This window comes from Oryctolagus cuniculus, chromosome 17 (assembly GCF_964237555.1).
Source record: "Oryctolagus cuniculus chromosome 17, mOryCun1.1, whole genome shotgun sequence".
Taxonomy (NCBI): domain Eukaryota; kingdom Metazoa; phylum Chordata; class Mammalia; order Lagomorpha; family Leporidae; genus Oryctolagus; species Oryctolagus cuniculus.
In genome coordinates, this window is record NC_091448.1 from 49,142,265 (window position 1) to 49,161,833 (window position 19,569).

A 19,569-nucleotide genomic window follows, 5' to 3' on the forward strand; every position below is an offset into this window, starting at 1 on the left:
ACACGTCCCTGGAACCCGTCCACTCCGCTAACCCCCTGCCCCTCCCTCAACTCAGGCCACCCCGTCTTGCACCTGACTACCCCCGCAGCTTCCTCATTGGCCTCCCCCCCAACCACTCTTGCCTGCCATCACCTGTCTCTACTTGACAACAGAGCAATCATTGACAAACACAAGTCTGACCACTCAGCATCTGCTTAGGATTCTTCCGAGCACGGCTACCCTGAGAACTGGTCCAATCAAGTCTTCTACAACCGTCCCCCTAAGCCGTGCTTGTCTTTGAGGGCTCAGTTCCATGGCCCTTCCACCGCCTGTGACCTCGCCACTGCCGAGCCTGGGTGAGCTGCCTGCTGGGGACTCCCTGGAGCCCCATGTCTGCCTGTCTCCGGACTGGGAGCGGCTCAAGGGCAGGGCCTTTGCGTGGTTCCCGCAGCACACAGCCTGACACATGGCATTAGGTGTGCAATGGATGTTTGTTGCATGCAACTAGTTGGATGTGGCAATGAGGGAGGGACAGAAAGGACCCATGTCCGTAACTAGACCCATGGGAAAGGATGAGATGACTCAAAGAGCAAATGAAACAAGAACCAAGGACGGGGGTACCATTTCTGTACCAGGAAGGATCTGAAGTTTAACCTAGGCAACAGAATCCCCACATAAAAACAGCCCTGGACTGGCATGGAGGCTCTGATCCACAGACACCTCCCAGATGTGGCTCCGTCCACTCTCCCCTAGCAACCTCTGGGTATGGCTCTTGTCCTCATGGTTCAGAATGGTGACTAAAGCTCCAGCCATCACGTATGCATGTCAGGCAAAAGGATGGGGAAAAGGATGAAGATGAAAAAGGCACAGCTCTGCACCTACCAACTGTCTTTTGAGGCTGGTTCCCCGTAGTTGCCACACGACACCTCTGCATACATCCCGTGAGCTGGAAGTCAGGCCGGTGCCCAGATCCAGCTGCAGAAGGAGGCTGGGAGATGCAGTGTCCATTCTAGGCAGCCACGTGCTCAGCCAAGAGGCAAGGATTGTATTACCACAGAGAAGACAGATTCCAGGGACAGTTGCCCGACTCCGCCATTGAAGGGTGGTAGATGGAGGGGCAGAGCAAGGTGGTGTGCCAGGCTCTCTGCAGGGCACTGTCCACATCCTGTCTCACCCCAGCCCTCATAGAGTCTGTTGCCAGCCCTGGGTCACAGAGGCAGCTTGGAGAGCTGAGCAACTTGCCACCACCCCCGACACGCCGGAGCCGCAGCCAAGCTGCGGCAGGAGCCCATCTCTGCCCCACACACCTGCCAAAGATGCCTGGGAAACCAGGAGAGCTGGGTCTTGGGGCTGCTGGAGGGAAATCTGACCAAAGAGGGGGCTTGGGCAGCAGCATCAGGTACCCACGGGCCGAGCAGGGTTTGGGCTGAAGTGTCCACTTGGATTTGGCAACAGGGACACTGCAGGTGACCTTGGCAAGGGCGTCTGGGACAAGCCATGGAGGCAGAGGCCAACTGCAGAGGGAAGTGTGAACTGGTCTTTCTGGAAGGGCGGCAGTGAAGTGGATGGAGCTGTGGGGCAGCATGAGTGGGAGGAGGCAGAAGAGGGCACCCAGCCCTCAGGGAGAGAGAGAAGGGCAGCGACTGCCCTGAAGTCTCTGGGCCGGGGTGGGGCAGGGGGGAGGGACAGAGGAGGAGCCTTTCTCTGCTCATCCAGCAGGATGGGGGCAGGAGGTGCGAAGGTAGGTGGGTCTAGAGAAGCCAGGGAGGGCAGAAGAGAGTCTGGCTTGCAAAACCTGAGCCGTGGATGGCTCTTGGCTGGGGGAGAGGCAGAAGGCCAAGGGCCTGAGGAAGAGGGGAGGTTGGCCTGTGCTGAGCAGGCAGGGAGCCACTAGCCACGTGTGAGTATCTGAATGAGTCAAAAGGGAGTAAAAGGAGCCAGCATGTTGCATGCTGGCGCAGTGGGGTAACCAGCACCGCAAGCGTCTCATATCAGAGCACAGTTTGAGTCCCGGCTGCTCCACTTCTGATCCAGCTCCCTGCTAATGCACCTGGGAAGACAGCAGAAGATGGCCAAGTGCTTGGGCCCCTGCACCCGTGTGAGAAACCTAGCTCATGGTTTCAGCATGGCCTAAGCCTTGGCTATTGTGGGCATTTGGAAAATGAACCATCAGTTGGAAATCTCTCTCTTTTTCTCTCTCTCCTTCAGTTGCTCTGTTTTTCAAAGAAATAAATCTTTTTTAAAGTGAATAAAAACTTGGGCCGGTGCTGTGGCTCACTTGGTTAATCCTCCACCTGCGGCACCAGCATCCCATATGGGCGATGGGTTCTAGTCCCAGTTGCTCCTCGTCTGGTCCAGCTCTCTGCTGTGGCCCGGGAGGGCAGTGGAGGATGGCCCAAGTGCTTGGGCCCTGCACCCACATGGGAGACCAGGAAAAGCACCTGGCTCCTGGCTTCGGATCGGCACAGCGCAGGCCGTGGCGGCCATTTGGGGAGTGAACCAATGGAAGGAAGACCTCTCTCTCTCTCTCTCTCTCTCATTGTCTATAATTCTACCTGTCAAATAACTTTTAAAAAAAATTAAAAAGTGAATAAAAACTTGAGCTCCTCAATTGTTCTGGTTATGTTTCCAGTGCTCAGTGGCCACTGCAGTGAGTGGGTACAGCCCCTCGGTGGGGGGCAGCACAGAACCTCTCCACCACTGCAGGACATCCTCGTGGACAGCACCGGTCCAGACTGTGGACAGTGATGGGGGCTCGGAGACCCTTCCTGGCCATAGATCCAGACCTGGAGGTCAAGCCCATCGCAGGGCCCCCGGCAGATCCCGCCACACCGTCTCCAGGCAAGCCCTCCTACCCTCTTAAGGATTCTCCAGTATCCCCTCCAGAGACAGCCAGGCCCTTCCTCACCCCTATTTCACGAGACACCTCCCTCCCTCCCTCCCTCCGGATTTTCGATTTGTTCCAGCGCCAGGCCTCTCACAGCCAAGGGAGGAGCTTATGGAGGCCTGGGATGGGCTCCAGTGTTCAAGGCTGTGCCAAGACAGCGCCTGGTGGACAGACGTGAGCTGACGCCCAGCTCCAACTCTGCTAGCTGGAGGCCCTTGGGTCAGCTCACCACGACCTGCTGAGTGGGACCCCGGAGACTGCTCAGCCCAGCCCTGCCTTTCACAGGCGGGCACACTGGCAAGTCTGGAAAGAAAGCACAGACGGCAGAAGTTTGTCCCTTTATTGTACTCCGCCCCTCGCTGTCCGCAGCCCTTGTGTTCTAACGGAGCCAGGCAGGCCTTGAGAGCTGGGGCTGAGCCACAGGCAGGGAGCCCAGAGTTCAGTGGAGGCTCCCACCCCAACCCGAGGTGGCTGAGGAAGGATTCGTGGCTCCATGAGCCGTCCTGGCCTGGCACACTGGGAGAACGCATTCCCCATAGAGCTGCCACAGCAGCGTCCGTGAGTCTGTGCTGGGAGGTGCTTGTTGCTGGCAGGATCGATGCTGTGCAGATCCACCGAGTGGATGGAGAGCCGTGTGCACGTGGGAGAGTGTGCATGAGACCCCGTGTGACACGTGAGCACGCCACACACGTGCTGAGGGCGTACGGGACCCTGCTGAAAGCCCTCACCTGCCCAGGGCTGATTGTGACACCCGCCCAGGAGCTGGGAGGCAGAAAGTCCTAGGAGAGCGCTTCAGCCCCGAATGGCCCGGGGAGTCTGTTAGCAGGCAGTTCATGTGGCTGGCCCTGGAGCTTCCAGATCAGGAGGTGTTGTTGATAAGCTTCCATGGGGACTCGAAGGACGATAGGAATGGGCTCCAGCAGAGCTGTCCACTGGAGCTGTCTGTGTGGTCCGGTCTGGCGGCTGCTAGCCACGTGTGTCTACCGTGTCCAGTCTGATTGAGCAAGTGAATTCTGACTTTATTCTATTCTAATTTAAACAAGTCAACTGTGGCTTGCGGCTTCCATGTGAGGTCACAGATCCAGAGAAACTGAGGCAGTGGGGTGGACAATGAAGGCTCCAAGAGGGGAACACAAAAGCTTGGGGTACGGGTGAGTGAGAGGGGCCCTGCCCAGCCCCAGCCATCTCGGCCAAGGAGTGGCTAAAATGGCACAGAGCTCCCTTTGGGGGTGTGGAGTTGGAGACACCCCACACCGCACGGGTGACTCCTAGGGTCCACCCTGAGCTGCTGGGAAACCAGCGCCCCTGTGGGCTCAGAAGGCAGGAGGCTCCCTGGGACCCACCAGGGCTCCAGCCTGAAGCCTCGCGCTGCGTCTCTCTGGAGGGTCAGGACGTCTTCATGTTCTCCTGCAAGACCAGGGTGGAGCTGGTGGCCGCGGGGTCCCGCTCACCCTGTGTGTGCGTGGAGGGGGTGAGCATCCATCCTGGAGAAGCAGCTGCCCCAGCCCCCACCCCGACACACGACCCGAGGCCTTGGGAGGCCACAGCGTGGAGCTCTCTTACCGCCCCTGGGCCCATGTCCTCTGCGTACTTGAACTTCTTCTGCTTGTAGTAGTGCCTTTTGGGCAGGATGTGGAGCAGCAGCAGGTCACAGAGGACCGTGGCCTGGGAGCAGGGAAGGGTGTGGGCACAGCATGGGGTTCTGGGGTCAGGCCCAGAACTCCCTGGGTCCTACTAGGTCCCTGTCAGGTCCTGTCCCCATCCAGAGCTCCGCTTCCCGGAATGGGGATGAGGGCACCGGGCCAGCCCCTTCCCTCCTCTGTTCAGCCCCGGCTCTAGGCCTCAGTTTCCTCAGAGGCACTGTGGTCAGGTGGGGGCGGGGCAGCTGCTGGCTCACTCGTGGACAGTAATGGTCAAGTCGTGGGGCGAGGGACCTGTTGCTGCTACCCCAATGTGAAAGAGGAAGGGCACAACCCCAGCGCAGTAGCCTGGTGACCCCCATACTTACCACCCCGAAGATGCCAATCCCAGAGCCGATGGTGGTCATGGTGGGGATGATGTCAAACTTCCCGGCCTGGTGGCAGGGCCCAGGGGACAGAAGGGTTAACAGTCAGAAGGAGCCCAGCTGGGCAAGGCCAGGCCTGAGACAAAGGGGCTGAGAATGGTCCCCACCACCTGCTGCCCTGAGTTCTGGCTCAACGTGGTCCCTGGGGGTTGTCCTTCCTCTAGGGACAGCTTGGGGCAGGTATGGGCACTGTCTGCCAAGCCCAGGCCTCAATGTCACCCGTGCTCCCATTTGTTCTTAAGACTGTGCAGGCGAGGATGTGTCCCAGCTGCCTCCCCCTACTCTGGACACTCACCTTGCCATTCACCAGGATGTCAAAGCGAATCCCGAACACCTTGAAGAGGTGACGGTAGTTGGTCCCGTTCTCCACGAAGTGCCTGGCAAACCTTGGCGTGGGGGGGGGGGGGATTGCAGGAGGAGGTTGTGCAGAACCTGTCTCAGCTCTGAAGTTCTCAGCACCAGGACGCAGGGGCTTGGAGAGGTCTGAGCACAGCCCCACCCCAGGTCCCAGGCCCCTTCCAAGAAGGCCAGACCCTGCTCTCACCCAGCTCCAGACATCAGCGGTTTCTCCAGCCAGTCATGGCCAGGTGGGCCTCAAGGGGACTGAGATCCAGGGGGAGGGGACACTTGCTCCCTGCTGGCTTTCTGTCTGGCTATCCTGGTAGAACTAGAGCTACCCAGGATCCTCTGCTCCCTTCTGGGCACACTTGCTCAGCCCCAAGGGTTTCTGCAAGTTGAAGAGCCATAGGCTCCAAAGAAGGATGTTGTGCAGGAGGGGCTGGCAGCTACCTGAAGTTGAAGCCAGGGGACAGATTTTTCTCCGCATACAACCCATGGAAGGCGTAGATAGGTTTGCAGTGCCGCACATGCCAGTCCAGGTCACAGTTCCAGTCGATGGTGATGCCAACTGCTCCACCCTGCCAGGGACATAGGCGTTTAAGATCTGGGATTTCAGGGGCTGGCATGGCGGTGCAGCAGGTTAAGCCGCTGCCTGGGATGCCAGCCTCCCATATCGTAGTGGCTGCTCTATTCCAATCCAGTTTCCTGCTAATGAGCTTGGGAAGGCAGTGGAAGCTGCCACTCATGTGGGAGACTTGGAAGGAGTTCCAGCCCTTGCTTCTGACCTGGCCCAGCCCTGGTTATTGCAGCCATCTCTCTCTCTCTCTCTCTCTCTCTCTCTCTCTCTCTCTCTCTCTCTCTCTCCCCCCCTTTCAAGTAAATGCAAATAACTAGGAAGTGGGGGCTGGCATTGTTGTACAGCAGGTTAAGCTACTGCCTGTGATACTGGCATCCCTTTAGGCACAGGTTCAAGTCCTGGCTACTCCACTTCAGATCCAACTCCTTGCTAATGCGCCTGGGAAAGCAGCAGAAGATGGTCCAAGTCCTTAAGTCCCTGCACCCACGTGGGAGACCTGGATGAAGCTCCTGGCTTCAGTCTGGCCCAGCCCTGGCTGTTGTGACCATCTGGGAAGTGAACCAGTAGATGGAAGCTCTCTCTCTGTCTCTCCCTCTCCCTGTAACTCTGCCTTTCAAATAAATAAATGTGAATATAAGTATATAAAAAGAAAATAAATAAACAAATTTTTTGACAGGCAGTTAGACAGTGAGAGAGAGAAAGACAGAGAGAAAGGTCTTCCTTCCATTGGTCACCCCTCAAATGGCTGCTACAGCCAGTACGCTGTGCCGATCTGAAGCCAGGAGCCAGGTGCTTCCTCCTGGTCTCCCATGCAGGTGCAGGGCCCAAGCACTTGGGCCATCCTCCACTGCACTCCCTGGCCACAGCAGAGAGCTGGACTGGAAGAGGAGCAACCGGGACAGAATCTGGTGCCCCCAACCGGGACTAGAACCCGGGGTGCCAACGCCGCAATCAGAGGATTAGCCTAGTGAGCCGCGGCGCTGGCCTAATAAGCAAATATTTTAAAAAACCCCCTTCTCATAGCTGGTACAGGCAATGTCTGGAAGGGAAAATGTGTTTTGTTTGTGGAAAGCTGCTTTGGGGTGAGAACCCTGTTGTATCTTCCGGCCTTGCCGCCACCGCATCCCACTCCACATCTCAGTCTCCTGGCCACTGCTAGACTACACCATGCTCTTCCAACCAAAGCTGGCTCCACCCACTGCTAACTGACCGTGCTGCTTCTGCCCCGCCCCTGTGGCTGACGTGGGGCGCTGGCGCAGAGACCGGCCAGCCAGCCTGCAAAGCTGAGCACAAGTCCTCCCTGGCCCTCGAAAGAAAAGGAGTGATGGCCTCTGCTGTTGACAGAGGTGTCACAAGCGGCTTCTGGTGACAGCACAGGAAAAGGACTCAATTCCATCCCTGGGACAGAGCAGGGCACATGGGGACAGACACGTTGAGCCATCACATGCCCCGTGGTCCTGGAGAGTCACGGGTGAGAAGCCACGTGACCGAGACTGCTCCACGGGGCTGGCTCTGTGATTGTCCCCACTTGACAGGTGCGAGAGCTCAGATATGCCGAATGGAAGAGGCTTGTCTGAGGTCCGTGTGCTGGCCAGGGTCGGGACCAAACTACACCCAGTCGGCCAAGCCTGCATTCCTCATAGGCACGGCTCCTCCTAGAACCCCAGGTGATGGGGAGACTTGGGGCACGGGACTCCTCCGGAACACAGGCTATGGCCTTCACGCTGCTTTTATCTAATATTCTTTCAGTGATGGGACATTGAGTGACAAGGTCATGACCTTCATGACAAAATCATGTCCATTCCTGCTGGGACCCTCCACAGCACCAGATCGACACCAGCCCTTGCTGGGGACACAGGCCTGGCCCTCGGGGGTACCCAGAATTGCAGACCAGACCCCTACATATCCTCAGCCCACACCAGAGGGCCTGAAAACTTGAGTATGCTCCTGAACCCGGCCCACCCCACCCATCCGGCATTCCGCCCAGCGACGTTCCCGTACCTTCTCAGCCAGGCTGCTGAAGTTCTGGCCTGACTCCTGCACCACGTAACCGAGCTGGAAGACAGGGCACAGAGGGTGCGCAGTCTTGTGGTACAGGCAGGTCCTCATGTAGCTGGCATTCACCTCCTCCACTAGGTTGCGCCTACGGAGTGTGGGAAAAGGCATGGGTGATGGCAGCCATGAGTGAGCCAGGAGGTGCCCACTCCTCCCAGAGGCTCTGGGGACACTTACGGGCTCCAGGCTGCCACCCTGGCAGCCCGGGCTTTCTCCTGCAGAGCAGAATCAGCAGGAAGGGACAGAGACAGACCCTGAGAGTAGCTGGACAGCTTGGGGTGCCGCCTGCTGCCTGTCTACCTTTCCCACGCACCTGTTGACCTTGAAGCGTGGAAAGCTGATGCTGTTCTTGATGAAGAGAGTGAAGTTCTCAGCCTCTCGGAGAAGGGCAGGGCTGGAGGAGACCACAGTCACTCACCACCCCTCTCCAGGAGCACCGCTGTGTGCGCCGAGCTCGGCACAGCCTGGGGTGGTTGGTATGCCGCCGTGGTGGACCCAAGGGCCTCTTGACCAGGGCCCAGGGAAAACCTTTGGCCTGGGCCACATGGACGGGGGTGGTGGGTGAGGGGTGGGGGCAGAAGAGCGGGGTCAGAATAAGAGACAGACCCATTCCTTATCCCAGCGCCCCTGTGTCCCGGCCAGGGACCCTGCTCTTGGCTCTCAGGAGAGAAAGGCGTCAGTTACCTGGGGACATGGTCGTCCACCTCCACGGGGCACCAGCCGAAGATCTCACACGTCCGCACGCTGTCGTTGAAGGCCACACACTTGCCTGAGCGGATGCCTGGAGGAGGGAGGAGCCCTGGGTGCCCACCCCAAGCTGGGAGTGCAGTGGAGGCCCTGGGGATGATACGTGGCTGGGTCTGGGATGGGCAGCCCATCACGGTGGGCAGGAGGGGAGAGAGCCCAGCAGGCGGGGCAAGGAGCGAGGCAGGGACAGGCCCGGCGGGCATGGAGGACACTGGCCTGGAACCAGGAGGAGCAGGGGAGCTGCTGGGAGGAGCCGACCTTACCTTGGGCCTTCCTCTCTGCCTTGCCGGGGGTGCAGCCGCTGTCATCCCTGCACGTGCCCCCTTCTGGGTGCTGGGGGAGGGGAGAGCTGCTGGCCCCAGCCCTTGGGTGGGGGCTTGAGAAGAGCCCCTCCCACCCCCAGAGTTCTAGGGTGGGCGAGGGGAAGAGTCTTGGACTCTTTGGGGCGACCCCTACTCACAGCCTCCCTTCCCCTCCCAGTATGCTGAAGAGCCCACAGGGCCACGCGCAGGTGCCCACATCAGTGTCAGTGGGCAGGGCCTGGGAGGCAGCAAGGGTCAGCGTCTTGCTGGGCACAGCACTGGGGGGAGGCCCAGCCCCTCTGGTGGCTGACAGTTAATCTAAGCCATAAGTTCCACCTTGGCATGTGCTCCAGTGCCCAAGGGGACCTTCTCTTCCATATCACCCCCCACCCGCCCCAGTCTTCACCTCTGCACAGTGCCGCTGAGTCTGCCGGAGCGTGACGATGAAATTGGTCATGACCACGAAGGAGCTGTCCCCCTGGAAGAGAGGTGCAGGGGGGAGGGTGGGCAGGGCTGCGAGCTGAGAGGGCAGCCCCCAACATTCCAGATCCTGTCCTCATAGGGCCCTGGGGCCCACAGGACACTTGGCAGCCCCCACACTCCAGCGCGTCCAAGTGGGCTGATGACCAGGCTGCTCCTGCCTCTCATTCACAGCTAGGGGAACTGAGACTCAGCGAGATAGCAGCTGAACTGATCCCTCGGGGTGAGGGGACAGAGCCTCCCACAGCTCGGAGCCAGGCACCGTGGGTGGAAGGTGTAGGCCTGAGTCAGCTCACCTGGGCCGGGAAGACGTAGTCGGCCACGTCCCAGACCTGGGCTCCGACGTCCCCAAGCTGGGTCACAGCCAGGCCCTTGAGCTTCACAGACACGCTGCTGATGAGGCCGCTCGAAGTCTGGTAGCCTTTCTCGTAGACAAACACCCACCTGCGGGGGTGGCGGCATGGGGGCCAGAGCTAGGTGCACGTGCCCTTACTGGCATTAGCTGCACCTGTCACCTGCTTCGTCTTGTCCGCCCCAGATGCAAGTTGGAGCCTCTACAGGAGAAGCTCCTAAACCTTGGGCTGGAGGCATGAAAATCTGGATTTCCAGGGAAGAGGCCTCCTGATGTCTCTCTTTCCCAAGTGCTGGCTTTGGGGGGGGACCCCAATACTTGCCCCCAACCAAGTGGCCCTTCCTTCCTGCCAAGCACCATGATGGGGAGTCTGGCCTTGGGTGTCCAGCAGCCCAGGGTTGAATCCCAGCTCCACTATTCACTGGCTGTGGAGTTTGGGGCGACCTATCCAACGCCTCTGGGCCTCAGCTTCCTCGTCTGTAAAATGGACTAACAGCATTGGGGTGTGAAATGTAGTCAGTGTGAGTGCGGTCATGCTATGAGGTATTGTTATCTGACCGAGGGGGAGAACCAGCCCTCCACAGGGCTTGCAGGCTCCGGCCTCCCAGTGGAGCCCTTGGTGAGGACGGCCCAGGCTGGAGGCCTCCCCGAGTTCTTGGGAAAGTGCAGCCTTGCATTCCCAGCACTGAGAACCCCCGCTCTTCTGAGTCCTCCACGTTCAGTGTGGGAGCTTCGGTGGGGCTGAGCTCTCTGCTGGCCCCAGGGGTGGACACATAACCAAGCCTTACCTATCAATGTCCCAGCCAGCTGCTACCAGTGATGGATCTAGTGAGTGACACACAGCACAGGGAGTTGCAACAATGAGGCCAGAATTGTTCCTGGAATTCCTGGGAAAGAACTCTTCTCTCTTGGGCAGCTAAGCAGAGTGGCTACCAGACCAAAAAACAGGCCTGAGAATGAAACCGACCTAGAGGAAAGCCGGGCGGGGAGAGGGAGAAGAGCAGCGCCCGACGATGCTTCAGCACCCGGATCCAGCCTGGCCTGCACCGTGTCGCAGCCTGCCTCTGGATTTCTCAGTTACTTAGCCCATAAACTCCTTTCTGCTGCACTTGATCTTGGCCAAAAGGCCCAGAAGCTATCCATAAACTCCCTTTAAAAAATATTTATTTGCTTGTTTTTGTTTGTTTGAAAGGCAGGGCAGAGCCCGGTGCAGTGGCGCAGTGAGTTAAAGCCCCAGCATACAGCACCAGTATCCCATATGGGTGCTGGTTCAAGACCTGGCTGCTCCACTTCTGATCCAGCTCTCTGCTATGGCCTGAGAAGGCAGTGGAAGATGGCCCAAGTGCTTGGGCCCCTGCACCTGCATGGGAGACTAGAAGCTTCTGGCTCCTGGCTTTGGATCAGCTTAGCTCAGCTGTTGCAGCCATTTGGGGAATGAACCAGTGGATGGACGACCTCTCTCCCTCTACCTCTCTCTGTAACTGTGTCTTTCAAATAAATAAATCTTAAAAAAAAAAAAAAAAAAAGATGGGGCTGGTGCTGTGGTGTAGAGGGTAAAGCCGCCACCTACAGTGCCGACATCCCATGTGGGCGCCGGTTCGAGACCCGGCTGCTCTACTTTCGATCTAACTCTCTGCTGTGGCCTGGGAAAGCAGTAGAAGATGGCCCAAGTACTTGGGCCCCTGCACCTGCGCAGGAAGACCCTAGCTCCTGGCTCCTGGCTTCAGATCAGCGCAGCTCCAGCCATTGCAGCCAATGGGGAGTGGACCAGTGGATGGAAGACTCTCTCTCTCTGCCTCTCCTCTCTCTGTGTAACTCTGACTTTCAAATAAATAAATAAATAAATAAATCTTTTTTAAAAAGAGAAAGAAAAAGAAAGAAATACAGGGCAAGGTGTAGGGAAATGGGGGTGATACCTCCCATCCGCTGGTTTACTCCCTGAATGCTCACAGCAGCCAGGTCTGGGCCAGGCTGAAGCCCTCGGGGTTCTCCATCTGGGTCCCCACATGGGTGGCAGGAGCCCAGGTGCCTGAGCCATCTTCGGCTGCTTTCCCAGGCGCATGAGCTAGGAGCCAGACGGGAAGTGGAGCAGCCGGGAGTAGAACCAGTGCTGAGATACAGGAAGCTGGCGCTGCAGGTGGCCGCCCAAGCCATGCAGCACAGCACCAGCCCCACTTCCAGTCTGGGTTTGGCTTCTGCTGCCCACAACTGAGAGAGACCCGGACAGGACGTCTCTGCAGAGCAGTGGCTCGTCTACATGCAGAGTTGGTGGAAATGCACCTGCGTGTGTGTGTGTGTGTGTTGCTGTATGTTTTGAGGGAAACTGCGAGTGTGCAGTTGGGAGACCCTATGCTTCCTCCACCTCCTGCCACACCTGTCGGAGCAGAACACAGGCACCCAGAGCTCCGGCCCAGAACTGAATTCTCCAGGTCTCTTATCCCAGAGTCCCAGCTCGTTCCCCAAGGGCTGTCTCCCTGCTCCAGCCCCTGGCAAGGCAGCACAAGCCACCTCCACTCTCTCCCCACAGTAGCATCCTCTCCTTCCAAGCACCACTCCCTGGCAGGCCTGGAGCCGAGCCCTCCTCTCGCTCGCCAAGCACGGTCACTGCTGCCCCCTGCAGGTCCTACATAGCAACAGGTGAGGCTGAAGGAAGGTCTGAGCCGACAGCGGGCCGCTGCCTGCAACCCAGACAGGGAGCGTGGGGTGTCGCCCACCTACAGCCCCCTCAGTTGCTTCCTCCAGGAAGGCCTCTGGCTCTGCATCCAAGGTTTCAGGAGTGTTGGTGGCAGGGGCGGGGTGCAGTGGTGCAGCTGCTTCACACTCGGAGCCCCACTGCCCTCCTTGTCGGCACTCCCAGCCCCAACACGCCAGGTGCATTTCTGGCTTCACCCAGTACCGACTCGCCATAATGTAGATGAAGGAGCCACGGCCCGGGGCCGAGGCCCTCCCCAGAGTGAGAGGCCAGCACCGGGCAGCCCTGGCTGCGGCACCTGCCTAGGGCTCCACACCCTCTCCACTGAGAAGGGGCCGGGAGCACAGAGGACGGCGAAGCCATCGGGCTGCCTGCTGGGACCGACCTGCGTTTTCCAGCACTGCTGGTCTGCGGAATCAAGGCGAAAAGCCCAGTGCAGCCTTCATGACCTCAGTTCCGGTGATAACGGAATCCCCACAGTGCCAGGCCCGCCCCTCCAAAGCCAGGCCTTGACCTGACCTGTCACCATCCTGGGAAGACCACCAGCAGCTCTGACATCAGAGACACCGGGACTTCCAGAAATCATCATCCCAGCCTCTCCTCTTCCTTCTCCAAGGGCCCCTCCCGGAGGGCGACGCGTGCCGGCCCTCACCAGCCAGGTGGCTTCCTCTCTGACCCCTGGTTTTCTGGTGCGGCTGCTCATGTAGCACACACAGAGCAAGGTCCCACCATGTGCTCAGCTCCCGGCTGTGCCACTGGAGACCAAGGCACAAAGGGAAGCTCCCGTGAGCTCTCTGCAAGGAAGCTCACCCAGCACATGGCACGCAGTAGGTGCACAATAACTAACAACTCTCACTTTCACTGACTCCACTCCACCCCCTCTGGTTCCCTTTCTGATCTGCCCTCTTCGCCTGGCTCCCAGACTCGGCCCCGTGGGAGTCCACGGGAGCTGTCACAGACACGCAGAGGCCTCCAGATTTCTACCTCCAGATCTGCACCCTCTCCAAGATTCAGTCCCACACAGTCATTTAGTCATTCAACAAATATTTACCTACCAAGCCCCTATTGTGTGCCAAGCACTGTTCTAGATGCTAAAAATACAGAAATGAACAAACCAAACAAAAATCCTACACCCAGGGAACTTATAGAAACGCCTACATCACCAACTGCTTGGTGACTGCCGTGTCCCCCCTGCCCCCACCCTCAGTCATGGCACAGGCACCTCCAACTCAAGGGACCGCCCTGGAAACAGTCCTGCAGCTCCTCGCGGGGTGAGAAATGGGGGTGGGCGACAGGCACAGCAGTGAGGCCCCTGCCTGGGATGCCTACTTGAGCCCGGATCCGGGTCCTAACTCCAGCTTCCTGCGAATGCGCACCCTGGGAGGCAGCAGATGATGGCTCCAGTCATTGAGTTCCAGCCACCCATGTGGGAGACCTGGAGTGGTTTCCCAGCTCCCAATGTGGGCCTGGCCCAGTCCTGGCTGTTGCAGGCGTTTGGGGAGTGAACAAACAGATGGAAAACTCTCTCTCTCTCTCTCTCTCTCTCTCTCTTTCTCCCTCCCTCCCTCCCTCCCTCCCTCCCTCTGAAATAAATAAAAATTTAAAGTTAAATGCAGAATTCCATTTTGACCCAGTAAGCCACCCTTGGGTACATACAAGGGTACTTCAAAAAGTTTGTGGAAAGTAGAATTAAAAGGTAAGTTTATTTTGATACCCAGAAATTAGTGCTTTCTTAAAGGGTGAATGCTACGCTTAGCCAGCACTAAGCACCACACAACTCAAGTTCAACGCAACCCACTGGAAGCCCTGCCAGCCCCACAGAACCTGCTCCTGCATCCTGGCCGTCCCCTGGGCTGGGCCCTGGGCACCATCCCCACAGCGGCCCTGCCCACTGGCCCCACATGCTCTGATCTTCCTGTCTGCTCTTGGCTTTTAGCTAGGGACCCAGAGGGGCTGGCTGGGAGGGGCTGAGGCAGGGAGGAGCTGGCGCAGGTGCTGGGGCTCAGAGGGCTGGAGGCTGGTGAGACACCCGGTGTAGCCATGGGGCACAGGGGCAGCAGCCGCCTCAGGGAGGGGCCAGCCCAGGCTCCAGACCCAGGGGGGACAGAGTTCAGAGCCAGGGGCCGGGCTCTGCACTCACAGGCTAATAAACATGCAGCCTGCAGACTGCTCTGGCCTGTAATTTGTGGTTTTCAATTTTTATAATTTTTAATAAGTTTGTATTTATTTATTTTTTTATTTGAGAGGCAGAGAGAGCTTCCATCCACTGCTTCACTCCCCAAAATCTTGCAGCAGCCAGAGTTGGATCAAGGCCAAAGCCAGGACCCAATCCAGATCTCCCACGTGGGTGGCCGGGACCCCAGTGTCTGTGCCATCATCTGCTACCTCCCATGGGGAGAAGCAGCAGGAAGCCGGATGGAAAGTGGAGCGAGACTCGAAGCAGGCGCTCCAACAGGGAACGCGGGCATCTCGAGTGCGTCCTAACTGCTGTGCCAACCACTCTCCCCTGTGTTTTTAAAGTTTTGGAGTAACTCACCAACCTCTAAAAAGCCATCCATCAGTTCCAGTCTCCCACTTGTCCTGTGAAGTTAGAAATGCTGGCCGTGCTGGCTGGCCAGCAGTGAGGGGCAGCAGGGTGGACTGCTGTCCCCAAGCTCACTGCCTCATTCCCACCCTCTCTTCCCCGCACTGCTGCCTCTTTGCAGCCCCCGCCCCCACCTCTGCCTTTCCCGGTTCCCCCCCTGCTGGACAGCCTTCCATGGCTCCCTACTGCCTGCGGGTTCCCCAGCCAGAGGCCCTGCTCCCCCTCCACATCCTCTCCCTTGGTGCCTTTCATGCAGCCTCTAGCCAAGTCCTAGCGACTCCCGTGTTCTGCGCCTGGCCCAGGCCTTTGCTCACACGCAGCTTCCCCATAGGCTGGCCTGGATTGGGGTGGGCACACAGTCAGACTCCTCCAATCAGAGCATGCTGTCTCCTTGGCCACAAGGATTGGTTCTGGAAGGGGGCACATGACCCCAGCCCAGCCAATCAGAGTCAGACCTGGGACTTTGGCCGGAGTTCCAGAGGTAGGGGCTGCAGCTGAGCCTCAGGGGTGGCTGAGTTCAGGGCGTATCTGCTGGGAGCTGATGGTAGCTGTTTTGTCACTAGCAAGACAGAGCCTGCCTGAGAATGAAGCCCCCACAGAGCATCACGCAGCTGAGAGCAGACAGACCCTGGAGAGCTTTGTCTGGGAACCCAGGCTGGACCACCCTAAACTGCTCAGCTCACTGTCAAGCTCCTTCCCCCGTGCACCTGTCAAGCAGGCTCCAGCCAGGCAGGGACCCACGTGGGTTTTCAGTTGCATGAACCAATTGAAGCCTCAGCCTTCCTTTGAATCCAGTTTGGCTGGGCTTCTGTTTTGGGAACCGAAGGCTGGCTGGCTTATTCCTCCTCAAATCGTCCCCGTCCGCCTGCTCACACTGCACTGTGTCCTTGTCACCATCCCTGGATGCCTTTCTCTGAGCAGTGATTTCTAGCTAACCTTCTCCCAGGAGCCCCTTGGAGAGCTCAGAACTCATGATTCTATGGAGCAGGGGCAGGCAGCAGGGGGCAGCAGGAGGCCTGCATCCCACATTGGAAACTCAGAGTGTCTGGGTTTGATTCTTGGCTCCACTTCTGAGTCTGGTTTCCTGCCGATGTGCACTCCGAGAGGAAGCAGGCGCTGGCCTAATTGGTTGCATCCCTGCCACCCATAGGGAAGACCTGCATTGAAGTCCCAGTTCCTGGCTTTGGGCTGGCCCAGCCCTGGCCACTGTGGTCATTTGGAGAGGTTACCCAGTAGACGGGAGCTCAGACTGCCAGGACCGACGCGGAAAGAGGTCCAGAAGGGACGAGGAGAGGAAGCGCCAACAAGACCTGCCGGGCCCCTGACTCCCCGGCCTTTGCGCCCGGCCACTGCCACCACGGTGCCAGCTTGTGGAAGTCTTCCCAGGCCCCCCCTCCCCAAGGAGCATTCACAAAACCTCTGGGGGTCCTCCTGTGTGCTGCAGCCAAACCCTCCCCCCACCCAGGCAGGAACACAGCACAGGCCTGTGAGCTCCTGGAGGACCGCTCTCACCCGCGTGAGACAGCGCCAAGTGTGCTACCGTCTTCCGAGCCGAGAGTGCAAGTCTCGGGGCTGTCCCGTGTCACGGTTGGGAAACAGAGGCCAGAGATGCCGGGATCAGATCCAGGCTGCGTGGGAGATTTGGTCTGCAGCTGGGAGCGCACAGTGGAGGAGACCATGCAGTCCTGGGCAGTGGCCAGACGAGGGCGACAGAGACGGCAGGAGGAAGCCTGGCTTGGGCGTGGGGAGCGTAGATCCTGCCCCTTCTAGCTGCTGTTTTTTGATGATGATTCCTTCCCAGGATGTCAAGGCTGACTTTGGAGCCTTGCAAATAAGGTTCAACTCCTGCTGAGCCTCTCCCCAGCCACACGATCCAGCCAAGTCACTGTGCCTCGGTCCCCCACTGGCTCGCAGAGGGAGGCAGGCAGAGAGGCAGGAGGGCAGCGTGGGGTGGGTACTGCCACTAGGAGGGTGGGTTGTCCCTTCCTCTCTGACAGCTGTGACCAGCGCTCAAGAGGGCCCTAGCCCTGCTCAGGGTCACTGCTCTGAAGGCAGAGATAGGGGCCAGAGTGAGGACAGCAATCTCCCATCCTCTTAAGCAGACTGGGCCCCAGCGGATGGCCTCTCTCTACCCCAGAGTGTCAGGAGTGAGGCTTTTAGGCCGGTCCTGGGCCTGACACCTGTTCCCCATCACTGCCCATTAGGGGGTCCCCAAACCCTTGCGATATTGGTAAAAAGCCAGAGTAGCGGCCCAGGATTCGGGGACCTCAGTCTAACCCTGGATTGCCGCTGACTTGCTGTGTGACCCCACAGTGCCTCTGCGTCTGTTTCCCTAACAAGAGACATTCAATGGCCAGCACCGCAGCTCAATAGGCTAATCCTCCATCTGCGGCGCCGGCACACCGGGTTCTAGTCCCGGTCAAGGGGCCAGATTCTGTCCCGGTTGCCCCTCTTCCAGGCCAGCTCTCTGCTGTGGCCAGGGAGTGCAGTGGAGGATGGCCCAGGTGCTTGGGCCCTGCACCCCATGGGAGACCAGGAGAAGCACCTGGCTCCTGCCATCGGATCAGCGCGGTGCACCGGCCGCAGCGGCCATTGGAGGGTGAACCAACGGCAAAGGAAGACCTTTCTCTCTGTCTCTCTCTCTCACTGTCCACTCTGCCTGTCAAAAAAAAAAAAAAAAAAAAGAGAGAGAGAGAGAGAGACATCCTGAGGGCCTGGCTCTGGCCGCATCTGAGCGGCTCTGCGGTCAGGCAGAGACAAGCGTGTTTGAACAACAGAAGTTCTGGGGAGACCAGGGTCACAAGGCCACTGTCTAGGACCTGGTCAGCTGGTCCTGGCTCCATTCAGCAATGCAGATTCATATCCGAGGCCAAAATGAGGAACAGAGAGTCCTAGAATCACATAGCAAAGGCAGGCCAGGCTGCCGGGTGCTGTCAACACCCTCCCCCCCACCCCTGGCAAGAGTCCTCTGCACACTTGCTATGAGTGGACACACACAGGGGACGTGCATTGGGCACCGAGCCACCTCAGCCCCAGCACAGGTGTGGACACAGCCAGGTGCACACACACAAAGACACACACCTGAGGGTACCCAGCCCCAGGGACGCCCAGCAGCACACCCGCTGGGCACACATCAGACACAGGAGGGCAGGTGCATGGACCCAGAGCCCGGCTGGGACACCCATGTGCCCGTGCAAGACTCGCCAGGCGTGCAAGCCATCCCAGGACAGCGAGACCGGAACTTGGCCTTGGCATAGTGCCCAGGCTGGCCAGCCAGCAGAGGGAGCCCTGCCATACTCTGGCCCTGTGCTCCCGGTACAGGGGGACAGGTCCAGAGATGCCCAGAAAAGAGTCGCCATCCTGGGACCCGAGCTGACCTCCAGCCTGACCAGGAAGCCGTGCAGAATCAGCCTTGCTCAGATATCCCAGGATGTCCCTAATTTGGGTAAAGTGGGGTGCGGCCTCTGTCTCTCAGGGGGAGGCAGGCTTGGTGGCCACACAGAGATAGAAGGACTCTGGCTGTGGAATCGCCAACACCGATGGTTCCTCAGAACCCAGCCCAGCGCTCGGCTGCTCGTGCGCGGTGTGACCCAGCCAGGGCCTCCCTCTGCCTCAGTGTCCCCATCTCGGACATCTTGCCAGGCTTTGCATGCCTCCCAGATAGCATGGTGGCTGGGCAGGTGGGGAGGCCCTCCAGTGAGTGGGGAGAAACGGGGGCTCCGGCAGTGTGGGGACGCCCCACAGCCTGACCTCCAGGGACAGGCCTGGAGCAAGCCAGGGGCCCCGGACTCACCCCACGACGTAGGCCAGGACCAGGAGCTGGATGAGGCGGAAGACGACGCCCACCTTTTTGTTGCGCACGAGCACCATGCGGGGGGTGTCATACTCGAAGAAGAAGGCGGCCAGCTCGTCCTGGAGCCGCCGTGCCATGGTGGGCCAGGCGGGCTCACTCCCGGCCACGCCTACAGCTTCTGGGGGCTCCCCAGACCCCTAGGAAGCACGGGGCAGGACCAGTGGGGCCAGGGCTCTGGGGCCAGAGGTCAGGAGTCAGAGGTCAGTGGGCGGCGTTTGGGTTGGGAGGGAGAATCCTCGGGTGGTCAGAGCGGCTCTCGGTCCCCAGCAAGCAGTGGACTGCGGACAAGCCGTGGCCGTGGACAAATAAATTCCCAAAGATAGACGGGGGCGGGGCCGGTGGGGCCACCCAGGCCCAGCCCCACTGCCCCTCCTGGCTCCGCCTGGGCCCTGCTGGGCCTCCGGAAACAGGAGCTGTTGGCAGGAAACCACTGACCACTGGTCACAGAGGCAGAGATAAAGCCATCAGGCACCCCCCCCACACCCCTGCCCACGAACCCGGCAAGAAGGAGTGGGGGCACCAGCCAGGGGCCCTGCGAAGGCGGGATGGCCTAAGGCTACAGCTCCCCCACAGCTGGGGACCCCTCCCCACTCCCATGCCCACACAGGGCCCCCCATCAGCTGCCCCCTCCTCCCAGGTGAGCACTATGGTCCCTGG

The 19,569-nt window shown here is 59.2% G+C and overlaps 1 protein-coding gene across 1 annotated transcript; it reads right to left on the minus strand.

Annotated features, from left to right (window-relative positions):
- Positions 1 to 3,192: 3,192 nt before the first annotated feature.
- On the minus strand, positions 3,193 to 19,192 carry P2RX1 (purinergic receptor P2X 1). The gene is made up of 12 exons (XM_002718860.5): positions 18,853 to 19,192; positions 9,728 to 9,875; positions 9,358 to 9,429; positions 8,913 to 8,982; positions 8,587 to 8,683; positions 8,216 to 8,296; positions 7,849 to 7,990; positions 5,721 to 5,848; positions 5,227 to 5,317; positions 4,875 to 4,940; positions 4,430 to 4,531; positions 3,193 to 4,318 (listed from the first exon to the last, which is right to left on the minus strand). The coding sequence occupies exons 1-12, from the start codon at positions 18,987 to 18,989 to the stop codon at positions 4,253 to 4,255; spliced, it is 1,200 nt and encodes a 399-aa protein (XP_002718906.1). The 5' UTR covers positions 18,990 to 19,192; the 3' UTR covers positions 3,193 to 4,252.
- Positions 19,193 to 19,569: the final 377 nt, after the last annotated feature.